This window comes from Pinus tabuliformis, chromosome 8 (genome assembly GCF_031772625.1).
Source record: "Pinus tabuliformis cultivar Carrire ecotype Pingquan chromosome 8, CPIR1, whole genome shotgun sequence".
In the NCBI taxonomy this organism is placed as follows: Eukaryota; Viridiplantae; Streptophyta; class Pinopsida; order Pinales; family Pinaceae; genus Pinus; species Pinus tabuliformis.
Window position 1 is genome coordinate 26,038,752 of NC_142294.1, and position 22,148 is coordinate 26,060,899.

The window sequence follows — 22,148 nt, forward strand, 5'->3', positions numbered from 1 at the left end:
ATTGTTTACAAGGATTAATTATCCCCATAAAACTACACTTATATTTTGAATGTTCAAATGACCTTTCAATTCATCATCATAGCTTTATTTTACAATTTTCAAATTTAAGTCTTCAATCTTGCAACTTTACCCTTCAATATTCTAGCTTGAACTTCATATGGCTATTTGTCAAATTACTACACTGTTTAGTCAAAAGAAATTTTCTGGTAAGACTTCGAATCAAATTTCATAAACTACACTTGTATTTTGAATGTTCAAATGACCTGTCAATTCATCATCGTAGCATTATTTTACAATTTTCAAAATTAAGTCTTCAATCTTGCAACTTTACCCTTCAATATTCTAGCTTGAACTTCATATGGATATTTGTCAAATTACCACACTGTTTAGTCAAAAGAAATTTTCTGGTAAGACTTTGAATCAAGTTTCATACCCTGACTTGAGTTTGTAAGTTTAAAAAAATTCAAAAAAAATCCAATAAACCTTGATCGAGATAGTATTAATCAATTAAATTATCTTGGTTTTCACTTGAGCCTAGGTTTTTCCTATCATGGCCTTTTTTATGTTTGAATTTCTATTTTATCTTCATCATAAAAATCTAAAAAGATTTTAACTTACGAATTTGAGATTTAGCTTGAATATCGTAGTGATAGATCTTTGTGTAAGTGAAAAACATATACTTAGGAAGTAAAGCATGGGAATGGACACCTCTCACTCGGTCTTTTCAGTCAACTCTGCCTAGAATCTTACAGAGAGAACAACGAATGTTATATGCTCGAGATCCCTATGTGTAGAAGAAATAAAAAATATTGAAACAAAGATGCCAATTTATTCTTTCTGAACACTTACCACCCTTTGCCAATAATTTGAACTTTGAAAATTCTAGGAGTCAAAATATTTACATATACTCTATGATACAAATGATGTTAATCAACATCTCCGTAGAGTTCTGTTATCTACCAGTAACACGAGATAAAAACTTACTATAATCAAGTGACAAAAATCTCAAGTGAAACTCCGGCAGCATGGCCTTAGGCCACAACATCGCCTGCCTTCCATGCTGAAGTGGACAACTTGATTTTCTATGTGCTTAACCGGAGTACCTACCCTTGTATTGGATGACCAGGCAACGTAGAGCTGTTCAACCATTTCTGAAGGCAGTGAATTTTCACTAAGATCTAATAGTTGAAGATAATTAGCCTTCTGAATAGCTGAGATGAGCTCAGATGCATACTCTCCGAATGATATTTCAATTGCTTTGGTCTCTCTCTTTACTAAGACATTTTCATTTGTCCGTAAACTCAGAGGCTGTGAGGAACTTGCACAGTCATCTTCCAGAGGGTGATGATTCACACCCTTTGGTCTGCCCTCATCTTCACTGTCAGCCACATCATATTCACCACAGTTTCTTTCATGCTGCTGACAAGATTGTTGCAACCCTTGGTCCTCGGCGTTTTCAGTTTTATCCCTAAAACAAGCTGTTGTTTGATTCGGATTAGTCTCAAAACCAGTACGAAGTGATTGAGATTTCTGATCTTTTGCTCCACTGTTGCAATCCTTACTGCTCGCACAATCACAAAATGTTGTGTGCTCACTAAAAGTGGGGCTTTCGTGTTGTTTTCCCCTATTGCTGGCCCTGCTGTCGGAACATTCACAATGATAGTCCAGTGTGTTCACCACTTCTTCAACGCAGCGTTCCGTGGGGCGCTTTTTGGCTCCAGCAACAATGTTAAAAACAATATTGTTCCCAGCGAGACCAAGTTCTTCTAGAAACCTGTTTTCTGTACAATGGGATACATTATCTTAGATTGAATAATAAAGATTGAAATAGATCAAAAGTACATGAAATTCAAAAATAGAGTAAGTCGAACATGTTACCTGACAATGACTCAATGATTTTAAGAATTCCCGACTTCCCAAGGTGACAACGGTTTAACATCAGAATCTTCAATTTACAACCTGCCTTTGCGACAAGATGCCCCAGCACATCTGCGCCCTGATTTCAATGAACATTGAACTTCGGGAATGTGAGGATGCAATAATATGTAAAAGTATGTATAAGCTATAAATATTAATAGAAAATATATAATTGTAAATGACATCCTAGATGCTCCTTACAGTGTATTTGTGGATATGCTCACAAGAAAATAAGCCAAACAGTTCTTACGATTTCAAATCTTATTTCCATCAGAAAACCCTATTTATACTCTACATATATAATTACCACCCCTGTTTAATTATAACAATGTCTCTACCCCAATGGGGTTAACTCAAACAATTGTTGCCAATGTTGCTGGGCATTTAACTAATTCTGCGCCAGCAGGTGCCCAGTTTGAGTGCCTCTGGGTTAGACACACAGGTTTACAACAACAGATTTACTAGGGATGTCATCTGCGAATGTGGGGAAGCATTCCTGTGGGTTTACCCACAAGGTTTTCCTTGGAAAAAAGACCAATACACTGTCCCTGAAGATGTTTCATCTATCGCTCCAATGATGGATAGGTATTAAAATGTTTTGTAAAATTGGGTCCCCTTCATAAGTGTATATATGGGAAGAGACTATTATTGGAGCTAGATCAGTCCTCAAACACATATGACATAGCCACACACCAGTTTTAACAGAATGTATGCCCAAATTTATCATTTGCACTGTAATGTAGATAACATCGTCACTGCAAGATACAAGTGTAGGCTATGATGGGTACAGTATGCAAATGTTATGGAAAATTTTGCAATAGGTGTTACATGAAAAAACGTGAAAAGACTAGATCCATCCACGCACCTTATGCAGGAAGAAAAAACCCAGATGGGAAACCAGTCAATTTGAGTTTTAAACCATACCTAGAGACCATTCAAAGGAAAAAATTTAGAATTCAAAGAGTTCAATCACCTTCTACAAGCACAATCTCAACTGCAAATAGATTTTCTTACTAGATGCGCCCATGCATGTTTCTATTCGTGGATAAAAACTCGCAGAATCCTTTGTATCCTACAGAACTGACAGGTTCAAATTGAATGGGAAGATAGTGACATCAACAACCAAAATATAATCTTAAGCGTACAGCACTGTCAGACATAGTGGCATAATGCCTGTGATATGACTAGAAACTTGGTACAATTTCTGACTGCTATGCCTTTAATGCTAACTCATGAACATGGATACGGTATACGGTTTACTGTATTTTTTATAAATATGGCACCCAAATCTCACCGAGTCAACTAATGACTTTGTGTTGCTTCTGAGGCCCATAGTAATCTCACGATTGAACCTCTATTTAACCTCACAGGTTCCCTGTCTGGTCTCCATCAACCTTTAAACCCCACCTCACATTGCAACTTCTCTTGCAGGATCATTTCATTTTCCAAGTACTTTCCTTAAACATGCTTTTCAATAGTGTTTAGCTTGCCCATAATTATAGTATTCAAAAAATATCATATGAGAAAATGGAATCAAAGCATACCATCACAAAGCATACACCTGAACTTAAAATCTCAGAAAAATGTCTCAATTGATAAACAGGTAAAGCACCTACCCACTCCTCAAGTTGGTTCCCACTCAAATCTAACTGAACAAGGTATTTAAGCAAAATGATATCTTCAAAAAGTTTTGATCCTCCAGAGGGATCAACCCAACAAAAAGACATATCCAGCATCTTAACTGTTGGGCTTGTCTTTGCCAAGCTCCTGCTTAATTCCAAAGCTCCATCCTGCAATATGCCATTCATCTAACTTTAGGTACCCAAGCAAAATGTTTTACTGTTTAACCTTTCATAACTAGTGATCAGAAGTAAGATTATCTAACCACTCCAATGTGTGTGCCTCCAATTGCCAATGATAAGATACTTGATGATTGCAGAAGATGACAAAGACTTTCTATTGACATTTCGTTCAATTCTACATTTGTTATGTCGAGATGTTGAAAGCTGAGACATACAACAGCAAGAGTTCATATGAGAATTAAATAGATATTCAAGTTAATTTACTATAGAAAACCTGAACAGAGCCCATTATTAGTAAATAAATTATTTTGTGCTAATTTACACAATAAGAAACATTCCAGGAAAAAGTCAAAATACCTTGGTAACATAGAAAGTTTCTTCAGCAGACCAGCCATGGCATTTCCAGAAATGGGGCTGTTTTTACCTGCACAGTGCAGAGACACAAAGTTAGAATTGACCCTGATCAAAATTCAGACTAGCTTAAGTAACAATTGCACCAACTTGGCACGTCTGGAACTAAAGGACACATCAATCAGTATCGAAAGGAAGTATAGAATGGAAGCTTGCAGCCAACATTGCATGGGAGTGGTTGGATACTAGGCATTTTTCATTTTCATAACAAAACCAAATTTTCATCTTCAGTAGTTATATAGAATTATGTTTTGGGAAGAGAGGACAGCAACATTTACCTATCGATAATTTCTCAAGCGGAGAATCCTGAGGCAGTGCATGGCCAATGCTCTGAATTGTTCTGCTAGTAAGAGCACAATCCTCCAGATTCAAGGTTTGCAATGCTGGAAGAATCAAATTCAGTGGGTATCCTTATGAAAGGCATTCAGCGGTTGTGAAGATACATTGTTTAAAAAAAAATCAAACATTTATAGAAAGTATCATTGATACTACAAAAATAATTGAAAAGCTTATATATGCAATTTTTGACACAATAGATGAGTCATAAGGAAAGGTGTTATTGTAAATCTTGTTGTGCTATTATCTGCAAAAATAATTGAATGGATAGGTTTATAATCTCTTCTCAAAAGCTCAGCAAAGTGAGATCAATATCAAAACTATGTCCTTAACCACAATAAATTAAGATTACAAATTTCAATCAACAGTAAAATAAGCATTGAAATTACAAGCAATTAGCTTACATTTGCATTCTTCTACAACTGTAGAGATATAGCGAGCGCAGGCATCTGTCAGGTGATTCCCAGACAGATTCAACACTGCAAGCCGAGACAAAGATACAGGACATTTGCAAATCTGGTGATATAACACAATAGAGGCACAAGATTAAATACATAATGCTATAGAGAGAATCTTTAAACACTAAGCACTACAGCACCTCAAGCAAATTTAAATTCTTCTATTGTATTAGTTCGAATCAAGGGCAAAGTTGATTTACATCATCCATGACATTTGTTTTATTTTGCAATCACTCAACATTGGATTCATTTCAAACAATTGTATCAATTGACTCTACCAAGGATTTCATAGTCAACACTTCTGAATTTAAGCTGAAAACATGAGTGGCCAGACGTTCTCTAAATACTTTTGTTCCAACAATAACCATATGGAATGCTTGTGTCACCCACATAAACACAACAAAAGGACAAATGAATTTCTGATGCTACAAAAATTAGTTGAGGTGGAGAGACTTAATTTTGAAGCTGACATAATTTATGTATGGTGGGGAAAACTAAAACTGACAAGTAATCAAAGTCAAGTGGATATTTGTCAATAAGACAAAGAAGGGGATAGCTTAAAAAGAATCTACATGAGGAAGAATAATGGATTGGACAGAGAATCCTAATCATGTAAGCATTGCAGTACATAATTACAAAAACGTTATGTTTCACTCAAGGTTACTTGGGAGCGGGAGCGGAAGCAGGAAGCAACATTTTCAAAAGCTCCCGGTTCGGGAGCAAATCGGGAGCGAATTTGTATATAATATATATTTTTATATATTTTGATGCATATATGTCAACAAAAGCATGTAGAATGATGAATTAGATATAAAAAGCATAAAAACATAGATTGAACCATATAACATCAATCATCTAGAAGTTATAATCTCCATCAACCATGTCCACAAGTTAGTAACATACAACATATCGAGTCTCATGATTCATCAATCTTAAAGTTTCAAGCTTTCAAAATTCAATACATAACATCTATCAAATTATATAAAAATTCTAACATGAAATGAAATGAAACAACTTTCAACTTTCATGTAACCAATAAAATATATAAATAATAAAAATATAATGTAAATGATAATAATCATAATTAATTATTAGTTAAGTAGTAATTAGGTTGAAGAGGCATGTCTAATAAGACATGACTCTTCATGAAAAGACACTTGCGTGGTATATAAGCAAGCCTCTTGTTCTCATTGTAATTCATCATCATTCTTATTCTTATTCATATATTTAATATAATATTTATATCCTTAATGGATAATTTGATATTCCAAGTCTTTTGGAGTAATTAATCTTAAGAAGGAACTTTGTTCGCTTCATGTGGTATCAGAGCAGTTCGGTCCTCTAGGTTGCTTAACCAATTCACAGAGCTCGTTCTCCTATCTAAGTCCTTGGCTATCCAAATTCGTCAACTTTGTTGCCGTACAATTGAAGCATTTTGCGCAGAATTTGGGAGTTTCTCCTTTTCTCCATTTTTCTAAGCCTGGCCATAAAAAAGGAAAAATTTAACCAAAAAAAATATAGAAGTAAATAAAATAAAATAAAAGAAAAGAAGAAAAAAGAAAGTAAAAGAAAAAACAAAACAGATATAAAATCTCATAACAAGTATATTTAAAACTTTTTACGTGGAGAAGCCCGTCGTTTTAAAAAACAACCCATGGTAATAGCCCATGGTATTTTAAAAGTTAAAGAAAAAACAAGGATACAAAAGCTCTTACGTGGAAAGTAAGTATCACTTTTTACAAGAGGTTTTAAAAACAACCCATGGTAATAGCCCATGGTATTTTAAAAGTAAAATAAAAAACAAAAGGGATACAAAATCTCATACCAAGTGATATTTAAAACTTTTTTATGTGGAGAAGCTCGTGGTTTTAGAAACAACCCATGGTAATTGCCCATGGTATTTTAAAAGCAAAAGATACTTTGATAACATTGGAGAAAAAAGTTGTGATATAAATAATTTTAATCATTCAAATCCAAAGATTTGACCGTACCAAGAGTCACGTCTCATCCAAATTTTCTGAGAAGAAAAATATTATTATAATTATAAAAAAGGATACTATATAAGCCTTATATAGTTACCTATAAAAGGAAAAGTGGGTCTCAAAAAAGTATATATAAATTTTATATAATTATAATTTTATAATATATATAAATTAAAATTATATAATTTATAATTATATATAAAAAATATTATTATTATATAAAAAAATTATTAAAAGAGTGAAAAAAGGAAGAAGAAGAAATTATTATTAAAAAAAGGAGTGATTTAAAAAGGTATTTAATATTTAAAGAGTAAAATGGAGACTAGTAATGAAAGGTTTCCTGAAACCTTTAGTAAATATGTTGATACATTATTTCAAATCAAAGGATCGCTTGCAGGAAGAGACATCATAAACTCTATTTGTCCTGTTGAAATAAGTGATTATGTTAGTCCTAAATGTGCTAACGAAGCACCGTATTCATAATTCATTACCAACAAGTTATAACTGCCAACTTCAAACTTAGGTAGGGCCCTAAACTTCTCCCTTGGAGGTTGATGCAGCTAAAAGAAACAGAAAAAGCATATCATGGCTACAAAGCAAAAACAAAAGAAAGAAAATCCAAATGCAAAAGATGGCCAGCGACATACAAATTAGCACATGGCAAAAGCCTAGCATGAGACTACCTCTCTCATTATGGCCATCACTTGGTTCCTGAGCACATATAGCTCCATTACATCAAAAGAAGCAATCCTTGCATGTCCCAACCGCAATGAGTGATAAATTGGCTCATCATTAAGGGGTAATACAACTATTATATCATTAAAAATCAAGCAAAAGTAAAGGTGCACATGAGGGGTGGAAAAACAAAGGCCGAGTTGGTAACTCATGCATCCATGATTGCTCCCTCCTCACATCTATGCACTCAAGATGTGGATCCCCATCTTGTTGGTCCCTTTGACCATCGTACTTGAATAGGAAGTCTTCTCCCCTCCATACCATCATTATTATTTATTAACACCTATCAATTGAAGGGTTCACTGAGGAGATGTTAATTCCCCTTAGGGGCTAAAAACACCTAATAAGATTGCCCTTTAGCTACTCCTACCTAGGGAGGAAAAACTGTTGCGAGCTTAAAGCCCTAATTTTGGAAGGAAATCATTGTTTGAAGTATTAAATAGCCCATTACATTCAAGCTTGGTTCACTTAGATACAATAATGATTTTTGTCCGTAATGACTAGTTGCTTTCACTAGAATCTATGTTGTGATTGTCAAGTGGTTCAACAACCCTTGTCGTGAGCAACTTACACACAAGTACCCAGGCCATTGGAGGAGTCCATTAGCACTAACAACTGAAGCGTTGAGAGCCTTAGGCCTCGTAGTAGAAGAAGCATGTCACACATGACCCTGAGCACCTCTTACACCCAAGACATTCTGCCTCTTTGCACTAAATTTGATGATTTTTCATGATGACACACTTAGACCCAGTGTGCCCCCCAAGCTAGACTTAACAACATATGAGGGATGGCAACTGATTCAGGGCCCAGTTGAGGATGGTCTCACCTTCAAGGAATTGGGAGGGCTTGTAGCACTTGGAAAGCCTTCAACATTGGAGTAGAGATGGAAATTGTGAGCAATTGGAGACCCCATAGAGGCCACTTTGTGGTGCCCCAGCTGGCTCTCGAGATCACAGAGAGCCATTGAAATTGATTTGAGGGCCAACCCTACACCTACAGTAGTCTTTCAACCGCTTATAGCGAAGTGCAGCACCATCAAACACTTTCTTTTCACTAATACTTATGTCCATGGACTACGCCTAACCATTTGTCCTACTTAGTTTGTGTTTCTCAACCAAGTATTATTATTATTCCTTTATACCCATACACATTCATTATCCATAGCAATTATAAACAACAAGACACTTGCACAGCATAAAGAAAGGGGCAACTCCCTGAACAATGTATTTGCCTGAATATATTATATTAATAAATTTTTACAAATGTCCACAAGTATACTTGGAAACCCCAAGTTTCATACTTAGCCAAATTTACAACTTGCCACACCTTCGTGTGCCAACCGAGTTCCTTGCCCGAGTTGGGCGGGCGCGCCCTCACACGAGCTGCCAACCGCACTCCTCAACCGAACTTCGTTTATCGCTGCACGATGGGCGGGCGACCTCACCCGAGTCACCCCACGTTTCCTCTTGCACGACGGGCGGGCAACCTCACCCGAGTCACCCGTTCACCACCACCGCGTTTCCTTCGCACGACGGGAGGGTGACCTTGCCCGAGTCACCTGAGACTACCCCGCGTTTCCTCCTGCACGACGGGCAGGCGACCTACCCGAGTCACCACCCACGCTCCTTCACCGAACGGCGAGCGCCTCCACCCACGCCTTCACCTAACATACACAAGACCGTACCTTCACCGTGTGTGCTTGCCCAAGAGCAGGCGCATATGTGTTGCGCCTCTTGCGACCTAGTGCACCTTGCACTTCTTCCTTGTCCACCGAATGAATGCGTTCGAATGCTTGTCGAATTTGTCCAAATGCTCCACGCCTTTGTTTACTTATACGAATGGTAGGGCGAGTCGAGCTGCCCAAGCCGACTCGTCCACCATATGTCAAACACCCCTACACATGCTCGTTCGCCTTGTTTATTGCTGGTCGGCCAGCAATCTTCGCCCAAGTCGCCATAGCATGTTGGGTCGGCCCATGGGCTATGTCAAACGCTCCCACGCTATAAACCATCTTCGCTCCACCTCTTGTGCACATTATACATATGTCTCCTCACACACTTCGGTCGCAGCCTTTCGCTCATTCATGTTTCCAACTCGTTCGTTCACCAAACAAGTCGCACTTCACACCGGTGGTCGTGGTAAGAACCGCAAGTCCTTACATCCTCCTCCACCTGAAGTCATTGTCGTCCTCGACAATAAGCCATCCCGGTAACCATCCTACCACCAAGATCATCATTTAGGACTAACAAATTATGATGCACTGAGTTATAACTGCGAATGTGGGGAAGCATTCCTGTGGGTTTACCCACAAGGTTTTCCTTGGAGAAAAAAACCAATACACTGTCCCTGAAGATGTTTCATCTATCGCTCCAATGATGGATAGGTATTAAAATGTTTTGTAAAATTGGGTCCCCTTCATAAGTGTATATATGGGAAGAGACTATTATTGGAGCTAGATCAATCCTCAAACACATATGACATAGCCACACACCAGTTGTAACAGATTGTATGCCCAAATTTATCATTTGCACTGTAATGTAGATAACATCATCACTGCAAGATACAAGTGTAGGCTATGTGGGTACAGTATGCAAATGTTATGGAAAATTTTGCAATAGGTGTTACATGAAAAAACATGAAAAGACTAGATCCATCCACGCACCTTATGCAGGAAGAAAAAACCCAGATGGGAAACCAGTCAATTTGAGTTTTAAACCATACCTAGAGACCATTCAAAGGAAAAAATTTAGAATTCAAAGAGTTCAATCACCTTCTACAAGCACAATCTCAACTGCAAATAGATTTTCTTACTAGATGCGCCCATGCATGTTTCTATTCGTGGATAAAAACTCGCAGAATCCTTTGTATCCTACAGAAATGACAGGTTCAAATTGAATGGGAAGATAGTGACATCAACAACCAAAATATAATCTTAAGCGTACAGCACTGTCAGACATGTTGCCCTCATACCATGACATGTGGCTTGGAGCCTCCCCTGATGCCCCCAATCCATTCCATCATTATGCCACAAGACACCTACCATTTAAGGGATGTACCATGGACCTGTCACTCCCTTGGAGATTGAAACCGCCTAATAGGGTCCTTGATTGACCTCTTTCTTGTACCTAGGAACACCTATACATTATAAAGCCCATTATGGAAGGGCATGACACCATGAAGTGTCTGCTTGGTTTCGTGATTTGTAAGCTCATTTACTCAATTGCACTAATGAACTGTTGTGCAAGAAGGTGAGGAGACACATTGGATCTTATACAGAATTGCAAGTGGGTCTTCATCTTGGGGTTTGGTCTCCCTATATGGGGCACAAGTCCTCCAAAGGGTCTTATTGGCACTTATAGGCTGAGCATGGAGAGCCATGGGCCTCCACTTTAACAGACCACGCCATGGGATGCTTCAGCACCATTCATTGCTTTCTCGTGTCCCATTTATTCGATGATGATGATGCACCTAGACCACCTTGCCTAGCCTTACTACACACTTGGCAGATGATCCAGGGCCAAGATGGGGTTTTGTCTCACCTAGGGAGACAAGGGAGGGTTTGCATCATTGTACTAGCCCTTACAAAAGGACCACATGCTTGATCAATTCAATTGGAGACCCATGAGGATGTTCTTTGTGCCCGCACAGCTATTTGGGAACACCACGAGTCATTTTCTTGGAGATCAAAGGGCCACCCCCTTTATCAATGATATTGGTGTTGATTTTTGGTAGCATTGGATGTGCTCTAAGTCTCAAAATTTGTCGGGAGGCTTAAAAATGTGTATTCCACAATACCCAAAAATCGTTTTGGGAAATTCCACTCGGAGACAGTTTTATTAAAATAATTAACTAGTTTTAATGGAGCCCTAAGCCTAAACTTAGGGAATTAAACTAATTAAAGTGTATTAATATAAACTGTGGGTGAAACTTCTAGAAGAAGTTGGAGATCGAGTCCAAATGATCTAATTCATTGATTAGAATCTAATCTAGGTCGTTGGTTCTTAACTAGAGGATTATAAGGACTTACATCGGCATTCGAAAGACACACCAGTGAGATACTCAGTTACCTGAGTAAAATCGATTTTCTCACTAGTCGAAGTTCGGCACGAGGAAATCGATTCAGAGGGAGAATTGCAGATGAGGAGGAGAGAGAGGATAGCAACATCAGTCGGGAGTGCAAGAGCAGAAGACGCAGAGCAGAGAAGGGACAACGCAGAGGCTATGACGCAAAGGGATAGCGCATTGGCTAACGCTGGGACTATGCAGTCCTCAACACAGAAGCTAACACAATGAGAAGTAGAGGGGGCAGCAGGTCCTCTCCTGGATCAAAATCTCATCGAGAAGTGTGAGAGAATTGTTAGTAAATTTATCACATAGATTTCTCTTCTATTCTGTTGGCTATATCTAGTACATGAGATTTTTGTTGAAGATTAATAAAAAAACCCTCATCTACTACACCGGTTTTCCTGCATTGGGTTTTTCGAGGGACAATTGTCCAAAAATAATTGTCATTGGGATTGTACTTGTGCTAGTATTTTTCTTTACATTTCTTTTCCGCAGTGTTTTAATTATGAAGGCTACAGTAGAATTTATTTCGATATTTGTCGTAGAAACACTGTGAATAACTTATTTTTGAATTAATAAGTAGAAGAAATAATATCAGTCACTGCTTTTGGATTTCTATCTAGAAATTTTCACATGGTATCAGAGCATAGATCATAAGCAGAGAGGAAAAGGATTTCGAAACTACTGCAAAGGCAGCGCAGTTTGAAGGCCAAGGAGGACAAAGTTTTGATGAGAATTTGATTTCTCTGAGTGAGTCGATAGAGAAATTCGATCTCCAGATCAAAGCTTACCAGAGGCAAAAGGGAGTAGCGTATTTTTTCCTTGCAAAGCAGATCTTCAACAGGGACACAGATATTTTGCAGCAGTTGCTAGAGCAAAAAAGCTTCAGATAGGAAAATAGCACAAAGAAGGATGGAAAATCAAGATGTCTCTAGATTATCTTCTAGATTAGAAGAAGAATTCACATGCCTGGCAAGTTTAGCATCAGCAGATGTTTGGTACATCGATAGTGGTGCTTCAGCCCATATGACTGGAGTACAAGAATATTTCTCGAGCTATCAAGAAGAGAAAATGGACTTCCATATTACTATGAGAAACAAAACGAAGTGTACTCCAGTAGGGAGAGGCACCATAGCATTTCAGATGGAAGCAGGAACCAGCATCCGAGCCACTAATGTTTTGCATGTGCCCAAGTTAGGAATGAATCTGATTTCAGTGTCCCAGTTACAGGACAAGGGATACGATGTATACTTCATTGGAAAGAAAGTATATGTCAAACATCCAAGCTAGAAGAAGAAGAGACAAATTGGAGCTCAAAGCAATAGACTGTATAGGTTGCAGCTCGAGTCTCCAATGGCACTAATAGGTAGCAATCTTAATGGTGAAAAGGAACTGAATGAGCTATGGCACAGCGAATGGGACACTTACACCATGGAGCACTGAGCATACTCAGAGAAATTGTTACAAGAGTTCCAGTTCTTAGTATTGAGCATGATGATATATGGAGAGGATGCGTACTAGGGAAGTACGTTAAAGCAGCTTTTTCTAGCAGTAAAAACAGAGCAAAGGGAATATTGGGATTGATACACTCAGATATTTGTGGTCTAATGTCCACAAGAGCTCTTAGTGGTAGCAAATACTTTGTCACCTTTATTGATGATCACTCTAGGAAAACTTGGATATTTTCTTAAAGACCAAGGATGAGGCCTTTGATCGGTTCAGAGAGTTAAAGGCTCTCGTTGAGAACATGACAGGGAAAAAGATCAAGGTATTGCATTCAGATAATGGTGGAGAATATACAGACAAAGACTTTACAATTTTCTACGCAAAAGAGAGCATCAAAAGAGAATGGACAACTCCATATAATCTGGAGGAAAATGAAGTAGCAACGCATAAGAGTAGAACTATTGTTGGGGCAGCAAAGGCTATGTTGTATGATCAGGATTTGCCTAGATTCTTATGGGCAGAAGCTTGCAAAACAGCGGTGTATATCCAAAATAGAACCCCTCATAGAGCTTTGGGGAAGAAAACGCCCGAAGGTGTCTTTACAGGCACGAAGTCAGAAGTCAGTTATCTCAAAATATTCAGAAGTGTGGCATATTGTCACAATCCTGACGAGAAGTGTAGTAAACTGGATCATGCTGCAGAAAAAGGGGTACCTTGTAGGATATAACAAGACCTCGAAGGCATACAGAATCTACATTCCTAGCAGCAAGAAGATTGTAGTAAGATGGGATGTGAAGTTCATGGAGGATAGAGCTTTCAGGATATCCCGAGAGATGCCAGCAGAAGATCAGTGAATAGATGTTCCTTTAGTCCAATAGCAGCAAGGGAAGCAAGGAGGACAACTAGAAGGACAAACACCTGGAACTAGCACAATGACCAATACCAATATTTCCTAAGAAGAAGGAAATCCAAGTAGTTCTCAGTAGGTGGAACGACAAGAACAAGAGGGGGATTTGATCAAGCCCCTCCACCCTTAGTGGCAGAACCAGGAGAGAAGTACGACAGACATTGGGGGACGCAAGGGAGTTTGTCGAAGCTCCTAGAACCGAGAAGAGGCAGTGTAGACAGCGTGATGGGTACCAAGCCTTGGTAGCACAGGTTAAAGAACCCTCTAGCTTTCAGGAAGTCATACAACACCAAGTATGGGTGGATGCCATGGTAGAAGAGTATGGTTCTATCATGACGAATGATGTCTGGGAAGTAGTACCTAGGCCAGAGGATAGATCAGTTTTAGGATCAAGATGGATCTACAAGATCAAGTATGTTGCAGATAGCATTATAGAGAAGTACAAGGCCAGGTTCATAGCAAAGGGGTACACACAAAAAGAAGGAATAGACTATGAAGAGACCTTCACCCGAATAGCCAGATATATCTCTATCAAATCTGTTATATCCCTAGCAGCTCAAATGGGATGGGAGATTCACCAAATGGATGTCAAGACAGCGTTCTTTAACGAGGTGATACAAGAAGAGTTGTATATAAAACAACCTAAAGGCTTCAAAACTCATGAGAAGAGAACTCATGTATGTAGGTTAATGAAAGCCATGTAGAGGCTCAAGCAGGCACCCAGAGCATGGTATGGTCGGACTGATAGCTACTTGCAACAATTGGGATTTGTCAAGAGTGATGTTGATCCCAATCTCTACTATCTAATGGTGGAGAATGAGCCACTTATTTTGGTATTATATGTGGATGACTTGTTTCTAACAGAGTCATCTAGGCTCATAAAGGACTGCAATAAGAATCTTGAAGCAGAATTCGACATGAAGGATATGGGGTTGATGCATTATTTTCTAGGGTTGGAAGTATGGCAGAAATATGGGGAGATCTTCCTTAGACAAGCAAGATATGCTACAGAGATTCTGAAGAGATTCAAAATGGAGGATTGTCGACCCATGGCTATGCCCAAGATCACCCACTAGAAGAAAATAGATGCATCAGGAGACAAGGAGGTGGACCCCACCTTGTACAAACAACTCATTGGGTCGCTCATGTATCTAGTCAACACTAGGCCAGCCATTTGCTTTTTTGTCAACACCCTTAGTCAGTTCATGGTGGAACCAAAAAGGGTGAATTAGGCAACAGTTAGGCACATTCTTAGATATGTGCATGAAACAGTGGAATATGGGTTGAAATACACCCAAGAAGATGACGTTAGATTGAATGAATTCACAGATGCAGATTGGCAAGTAGTTTAGTAGACCAAAAAGTACCTCTGGGTATTGCTTCAGTGTTGGATCAGGAATGATCTCTTGGTGTAGCAGGAAGCAGAAGTCGATAGCTCTAAGCTCAGCAGAAGCAGACTATATGGCAGCCAGCACAGCTACGTGCGAAGCTATATGGCTTAGAAAACTGCTTGAGAGTTTGTTAAGGAAAAGGATGGAGGCAACCAATATTTTCTGTGATAATCAGAGTTGTATTAAACTCTCTGAGAATCCAGTATTTCATGATCGATCCGAACACATCAATATCAGATGTCACTTTATCAGAGACTGTGTTCAGCATGGTGCAATATAATTGCAGTATGTCTCCACAGGAAGTCAGGTAGCAGGTGTACTAACAAAAGCTCTAGGAAGAGCTAAGTTCACCCAATTCAGGGAGCAAATGGGTATGGTCGATAATCCGTTTCAGTAGGAGAAACAGATGGTTTCTCAGTTGCAACAACAGTTTGAGAGGGAGTTGCAATACGGATGCAATGTTGACAGTGGCATGGTCAGCAACAGTACAAATGCAACATTTGCACAGTAGTTGGTGGACAGGATGTCAGACATCAACAATACAGAAGGAGATGTTACAGAACAAATGGATACTTCAGCAAGGTGCATTGCTAGAGCACATTCCTCGCTAAGATGGAGTGTTGATTTCTGGTAGCAACGAATGTGCTCTAAGTCTCAAAATTTGTAGGGAAGCTTAGACACATGTATTCCACAATACCCAGAAATCGTTTTGGAAAATTCCACCCGAAGACAATTTTATTAAAATAATTAATTATTTTTAATGGAGGCCTAAGTGTAAACTTAGGGAATTCAAACAATTAAAGGGTATTAATCTAAACTATGGGTGAAACTTCTAAAAGAATATGGAGATTGAGTCCAAATGATCTAAGTCAATGATTAGAATCTAATCTTGGTTCTTAGTTCTCAACTGGACGATAATAAGGACTTCGATGGGCATTTGGAAAACACACCAAGCAGATACTCAGTTGACTTAGTAAAATCGATTTTCTCATTGGTCGAAGTTCGGCAAGAGGAAATCGATTCAGAGGGACAGTTGCAGGTGAGGAGGAGAGAGAGGGTAGGAGCATCAGTTGGGAGTGTAAGAGCAAAAGATGCAAAGCAGAGAAGGGGCAGCGCAAAAGTTGTGACGTCGAGGGAGACCACAGAGGCTAACGCTGGGACTGCACAGTGCTCACGCAGAAGCTGGCGTAGTGAGACGCAGAGGGGGCAGCAAGTCCTCTCCTAAATCAAAGTTTCACCGGGAAGTGTGAGAAATCTGTTAGTAAATTTCTCACAGAGATTGTGACGTCGAGGGAGACCACAGAGGCTAACGCTGGGACTGCACAGTGCTCACGCAGAAGCTGGCGTAGTGAGACGCAGAGGGGGCAGCAAGTCCTCTCCTAAATCAAAGTTTCACCGGGAAGTGTGAGAAATCTGTTAGTAAATTTCTCACAGAGATTTCTCTTCTATTCTGTTGGTTGTATCTTGTACATGAGATTTTTGTTGTAGATTAATAAAGAAACCCTCATCTACTACACTGATTTTCCTGCATTGGGGTTTTCTAGGGACAATTGTCCAAAAATAACTGTCATTGTGATTGTACTTGTGCTAGTATTTTTCTTTGCATTTATTTTCCGTAGTATTTTAATTGTGAAGGTTGTAGTAGAATTTATTTCAATATTTGTCATAGAAACACTGTGAATAACTTATTTATGAATTAATAAGTAGAAGAAATAATATTAGTCACTGCAGTTGGATTTCTATCTAGAAATTTCACAATTGGAGCCCTCCTATTCATTACAGCACATGAGGGACTTCATTTGGCCTTCCAATGGCCCTTCTAGCTACTTTTCTATCATTTCGACCCCTCTTGAGAGGCAAATTATTCTTATTGTGTAGCTATTTGGTGGGCTTCTCACCAAAAGTATTATTAGTATGCACATTATTTTATTTTAGGGTCATCAATAGGCTAGATTAGGCCATTCGACTCCCTTAGAAGATTGTATAAATATAAGTGAGGCATTCTCTCTCGTTCATCATCACATGGATTTGGGATATCTCTCTCTAAATAATTCGGACCTGCAATTGTGGAATGATTTTGGATGATTAAATGCATTTTGATGTGTGGAAAGTTTTCGCTATCTCTCTTGGAGCTTCTCTTTGGCAAGAATGTGGATAGATGTATTCTTCTTTATCTTGTAAGTGCAATATAATGTTATATTTTTGTTTTAATGGATGTCTAATGCATGGAATTATTTTCTTATGGTGAAATAATGTGCCCTAATTAATGCGAATTAGTGAAATCATTGAAACTATTGGAGATTTTTGCATGTGTTATTCATTGGACAAGGAATGAATGAATGTTCCTAGGGGATAATTTGCATTCACATCCTTGAAACTCCATAATAATTGCCATCAAATTGTAAAAGTCTAAAGTTGTCATGTAGTTGCATCAATAGATAGTGAAGTTGCTTCTTTAGGCCTCCTTGAGGAGCGAAGTTACTAAATGTTGATCATTTTGACTCCAATCTTCCCAACAGCTAGGCATTGGTCCTAAATCCTTGGTGATCACGTTAACTTAACGAAATATCATTTTGTCACCTTTTTTCTTTGTCCCTCTAAGGATAAGGAGATTTTTTAGGGCTTGGTGTGAAATTTTTGGGATGAGAAATTTCAAGATTCCGTCCGAACAAGTTTCTTCATTTATGTCTCCTCTAGGTATCCTCCAATTTTGAATGAATTATGAGAGTGGAATTTCAAATAAATTGATGCCCTAGCTATCACACCAAGTGGGAACCCTTGAAGTTGCTTTGACTTGGGGATTTCTTGAAGGTTTGCATTTTGTAGTTCATCACTAAAGCATAAAAACTGATAGCTTGTAGACTTGAATGTAAAGATACACAAGAGGTATTTGTAATAATCTATGTTGCATGAGTTTCTGGAACGTGGGAACGTTGGGTACTTGGGTACGGGTGTCAGGAACGACTAGAGGTTTTCCGAAATTTTACAGGAAACAACTAATCGGGAGCAGTGATATTATATAATAAAAAAATAAAAAAATAATTTTTTAATTATACAATTTATATAATAATCAAAATTAACATTGCATCAAAATATTCAAATATTAAAATTAATTTAAATATATAATCCCTCTTATATATAAATATATTCTTTGGGTGTCTCTCTCTGTGGGTCTCCCCCTTTTGCATATATTAAATATTAAAATGTCAAGTTCATTATGACACATGACGAGTCTTTGAAACAATCTGGCTTAAAAATACAAAGGAACAGTTTTACATATGATTCTCTAGTTATTGTTAAGAGAAAAAGTCAAGCAACTCTAATATGTTTAAGCATTGACTGCCACATACAATATGCACACACAATCTTCTGCCATATATATACATAAATTGTTGATTTGGGGTAGCATTGTATGTGCTTTAGCCACGAAAATTGGTGGAGAGGCTAAGGCACATGACATCTCCAATACCCAGAAAGGGTTTGGGCAGATTCTAAACAATTTAGGAGATATTAAAATAATTAAAAAATTTAATGGAGTCCCTAAGTATAAACATAGGGAAAATAAAATATTAATGTGTATTGATATAAATTTGTGTTAGAATGGTCCAAAAGTCATGGATCAAGCCAGATCTAATCTTAACCGTTGATTAGGGACTTAATCTCGACCATTGATTTATCAACGAGAAAAGTATAAGAGGAGGCTTGAGGGTCACTTGGAGAACAGATTAAGGGAGACCAATCAGTTCAATTTCTCGAGAAGGGTTAGCTGAGAAATTGAACCAGTGGTTTGGAGAGCAGTCAAGAGGCAGCAAATACGGAACAGAGAGACGGGAGATCAGCATAGAGGCAGAAAAGGCAGACACAGGGCCAGAGGGAGCCACGCAGAGGCAGCAGAGACTGCACAGAGCCAGCAAGGCCTGCGTCATCCACGCAGAGGCTACATGAGTGACGCAGAAGGCCAGAGAGGCTGCATAAAGTCTCAAAAGGCTGACGCGGAGGGTTTCAAGTCACGCAGAGGTCAATAGGGCTGACACTGCGTTCAACAGAAGTGCTAGAAAATTTGTCTATCTGTGGGTAAGCCATTTGGCACCCTATTGTACTAGAAAATTGTTGAATAATAAAATCCTCCCTTGCTGCACCGGTTTTCCCACATTGGGTTTTTCCGCGGACATTAGTCCAAAATAACTGGGTCAATGTGTTGATTCTTGTGCATATGTTTGTTTCTGTATTACGGTGTGATATATGTAGCAGTATTTATTTTAACGTTTATTGAAGTAATTTCATAAATAAATTATGGTGAAATAAGTAGGAAAAGTAAATCAGTCGCTGCAGTGATAAAATTTTCACATGGCATCAAAGCAAGTAATCAGAGACAGAAAGGCAAAATCAGTTATGGGTCGAGACCATGATGCAGAGGCATCCACCTCAAGGGACTCACACAGATTTTCAAAAGATTGCACAAGAGATTGCGATTTCTCTATGTTGGTTTCTAGGCTGGAAGAAGAAGTGGTGTGCATGACTAGTGTTGCATCATCAGAAGTATGGTATATAGACAATGGAGCCTCGTGGCATATGACGAGAATCAAGGAGTGTTTCTCAAAATATCGAGAAGAGAAGATGAACTTTCAAATCACCATGGGGAACAAGGCAAAGTGTACTCTAGTAGTAGAATGGTCCAAAAGTCATGGATCAAGCCAAATCTAATCGTAGTCGTTGATTAGGGACTTAATCTCGATCGTTGATTTATCAACGAGAAAAGTATAAGAGGAGGCTTGAGGGTCACTTGGAGAATGGACTAAGGGAGACTAGTCAGTTCAATTTCTGGAGCGTAGTTAGCTGAGAAATTGAACCAGTGGTCTGGAGAGCAATCAAGAGGCAGCAAGTACGGAACAGATAGACGGGAGATCAGCACAGAGGCAGAAAAGGCAGACACAGGGCCAGAGGGACCCACGCAGAGGTAGCAGAGACTATGCGGAGCCAGTAGGGCCTGTGTCATCCACGCAGAGGCTGCAAGAGTGACGCAGAAGGCCAGAGGGTTGCGCAGAGTCTCAATAGGCTGACGCAGAGGTTTCAGGTCACGCAGAGGTCAATAGGGCTGACACTGAGTTCAAAAGAAGTGCTGGAAAATTTGTCTATCTGTGGGTAAGCCATTTCGCACCCTATTGTACTAGAAAATTGTTGAATAATAAAATCCTCCCTTGTTGCACCGGTTTTCCCACATTGGGTTTTTTTGCGGACATTAGTCCAAAATAACTGTGTCAATGTGTTGATTCTTGTGCATATGTTTGTTTTTGTATTACGGTGTGATATCTGCAGCAGTATTTATTTTAATGTTTATTGAAGTAATTTCATAAATAACTTATCGTGAAATAAGTAGGAAAAGTAAATCAGTCGCTGCGGTGATAGAATTTTCACATGGTATCAGATCAAGTAATCAAAGACAGAAAGGAAAAATCAGTTATGGGTCGAGACCATGATGCAGAGGCATCCACCTCAGGGGACTCACGCAGATTTTCAGAAGATTGCACAAGAGATTTCGATTTCTCTATGTTGGCTTCTAGGCTGGAAGAAGTGGCGTGCATGACTAGTGCTGCATCATCAAAAGTATGGTATATAGACAGTGGAGCCTCGTGGCATATGACGGGAATCAGGGAGTGTTTCTCAAAATATCGAGAAGAAAAGATGAACTTTCAGATCACCATGGGGAACAAGGCAAAGTGTACTCCAGTAGGGAAGGGTACCATAGTTTTTCAAACAAAATCGAGAGAGCGGTTTCGTGCCACAAATGTGCTGCATGTACCAGGATTAGGGATGAACTTACTTTCCGTGTCACAACTACAAGGCAACGGCTATGATGTCTACTTCATCAAGGAAAAGGTATACGTCAAACACCCGAGCTGGAAAAAGAAAGTGCAGATCGGGATCAAAAGTATTCGGTTGTATAGATTACAACTAGAATCACCAATGGCACTAATAGGAAATCATGGGGACAAGGACTTGAACAAACTATGGCACAAAAGGATGGATCTCTTACACCATGGAGCTCTGAGAATTCTCAGGAGCACTGTAAATGGAGTTTTGGATCTGAGTACGGAACGAGATGATGTATGCAGGGGATGCGCTCTAGGAAAGTATGCCAAGGCGACATTTCCTAGGAGCAAACACAGGGCCAAGAGTGTACTAGGATTGATACACTCAGATATCTGCGGACCTATGTCTGTCAAAGCTCTCAGTGGTGCCAAGTATTTCCTTACCTTCATTGATGACCACTCGAGGAAAACTTGGATTTATTTTCTGAAAACCAAGGATGAGGTTTTCTGTCAATTCAAGGAGTTCAAGGCTCTGGTGGAGAATCTGACTGGGAAGAAAATAAAAGTTTTGCGCTTAGATAATGGTGGAGAGTATGTCGATAAGGACTTCATTGATTATTGCGCTAAGGAGGGCATCAGAAGAGAGTGGACAGCTCCCTACAATCCGGAGCAGAATGGGGTGGCAGAAAGGAAAAACAAGACTATTGTAGAAGAAGCTAAGGCCATGTTGTATGATCAAGATATGCCAAAATTCCTGTGGGCTGAAGCATGCAACACAGTTGTCTACGTTCAGAATAGGACTCCTCATCGGGCATTGAGCAAGATTACTCCAGAGAAAGTCTTCACTGGGAAAACACCTGAAGTCAGTCATGTCAGGATATTTGAGAG

General features: G+C 39.0%; 1 protein-coding gene across 1 annotated transcript in view; it reads right to left on the bottom strand.

Annotated features, from left to right (window-relative positions):
* Nucleotides 1-800: 800 nt before the first annotated feature.
* Nucleotides 801-22,148, bottom strand: part of LOC149233968 (protein TONSOKU-like) — a 195,686-nt gene continuing 174,338 nt past the window's right edge. Inside the window, exons 13-19 of the mRNA XM_089371696.1 lie at nucleotides 4,871-4,982; nucleotides 4,409-4,513; nucleotides 4,077-4,143; nucleotides 3,803-3,923; nucleotides 3,534-3,707; nucleotides 1,879-1,996; nucleotides 801-1,781 (exon numbers count right to left, since the gene is read on the bottom strand). Coding sequence (XP_089227822.1) covers nucleotides 1,006-1,781; nucleotides 1,879-1,996; nucleotides 3,534-3,707; nucleotides 3,803-3,923; nucleotides 4,077-4,143; nucleotides 4,409-4,513; nucleotides 4,871-4,982 — 1,473 coding nt within the window. The 3' untranslated portion in view covers nucleotides 801-1,005. The remainder of the gene's footprint in view (nucleotides 1,782-1,878; nucleotides 1,997-3,533; nucleotides 3,708-3,802; nucleotides 3,924-4,076; nucleotides 4,144-4,408; nucleotides 4,514-4,870; nucleotides 4,983-22,148) is intronic.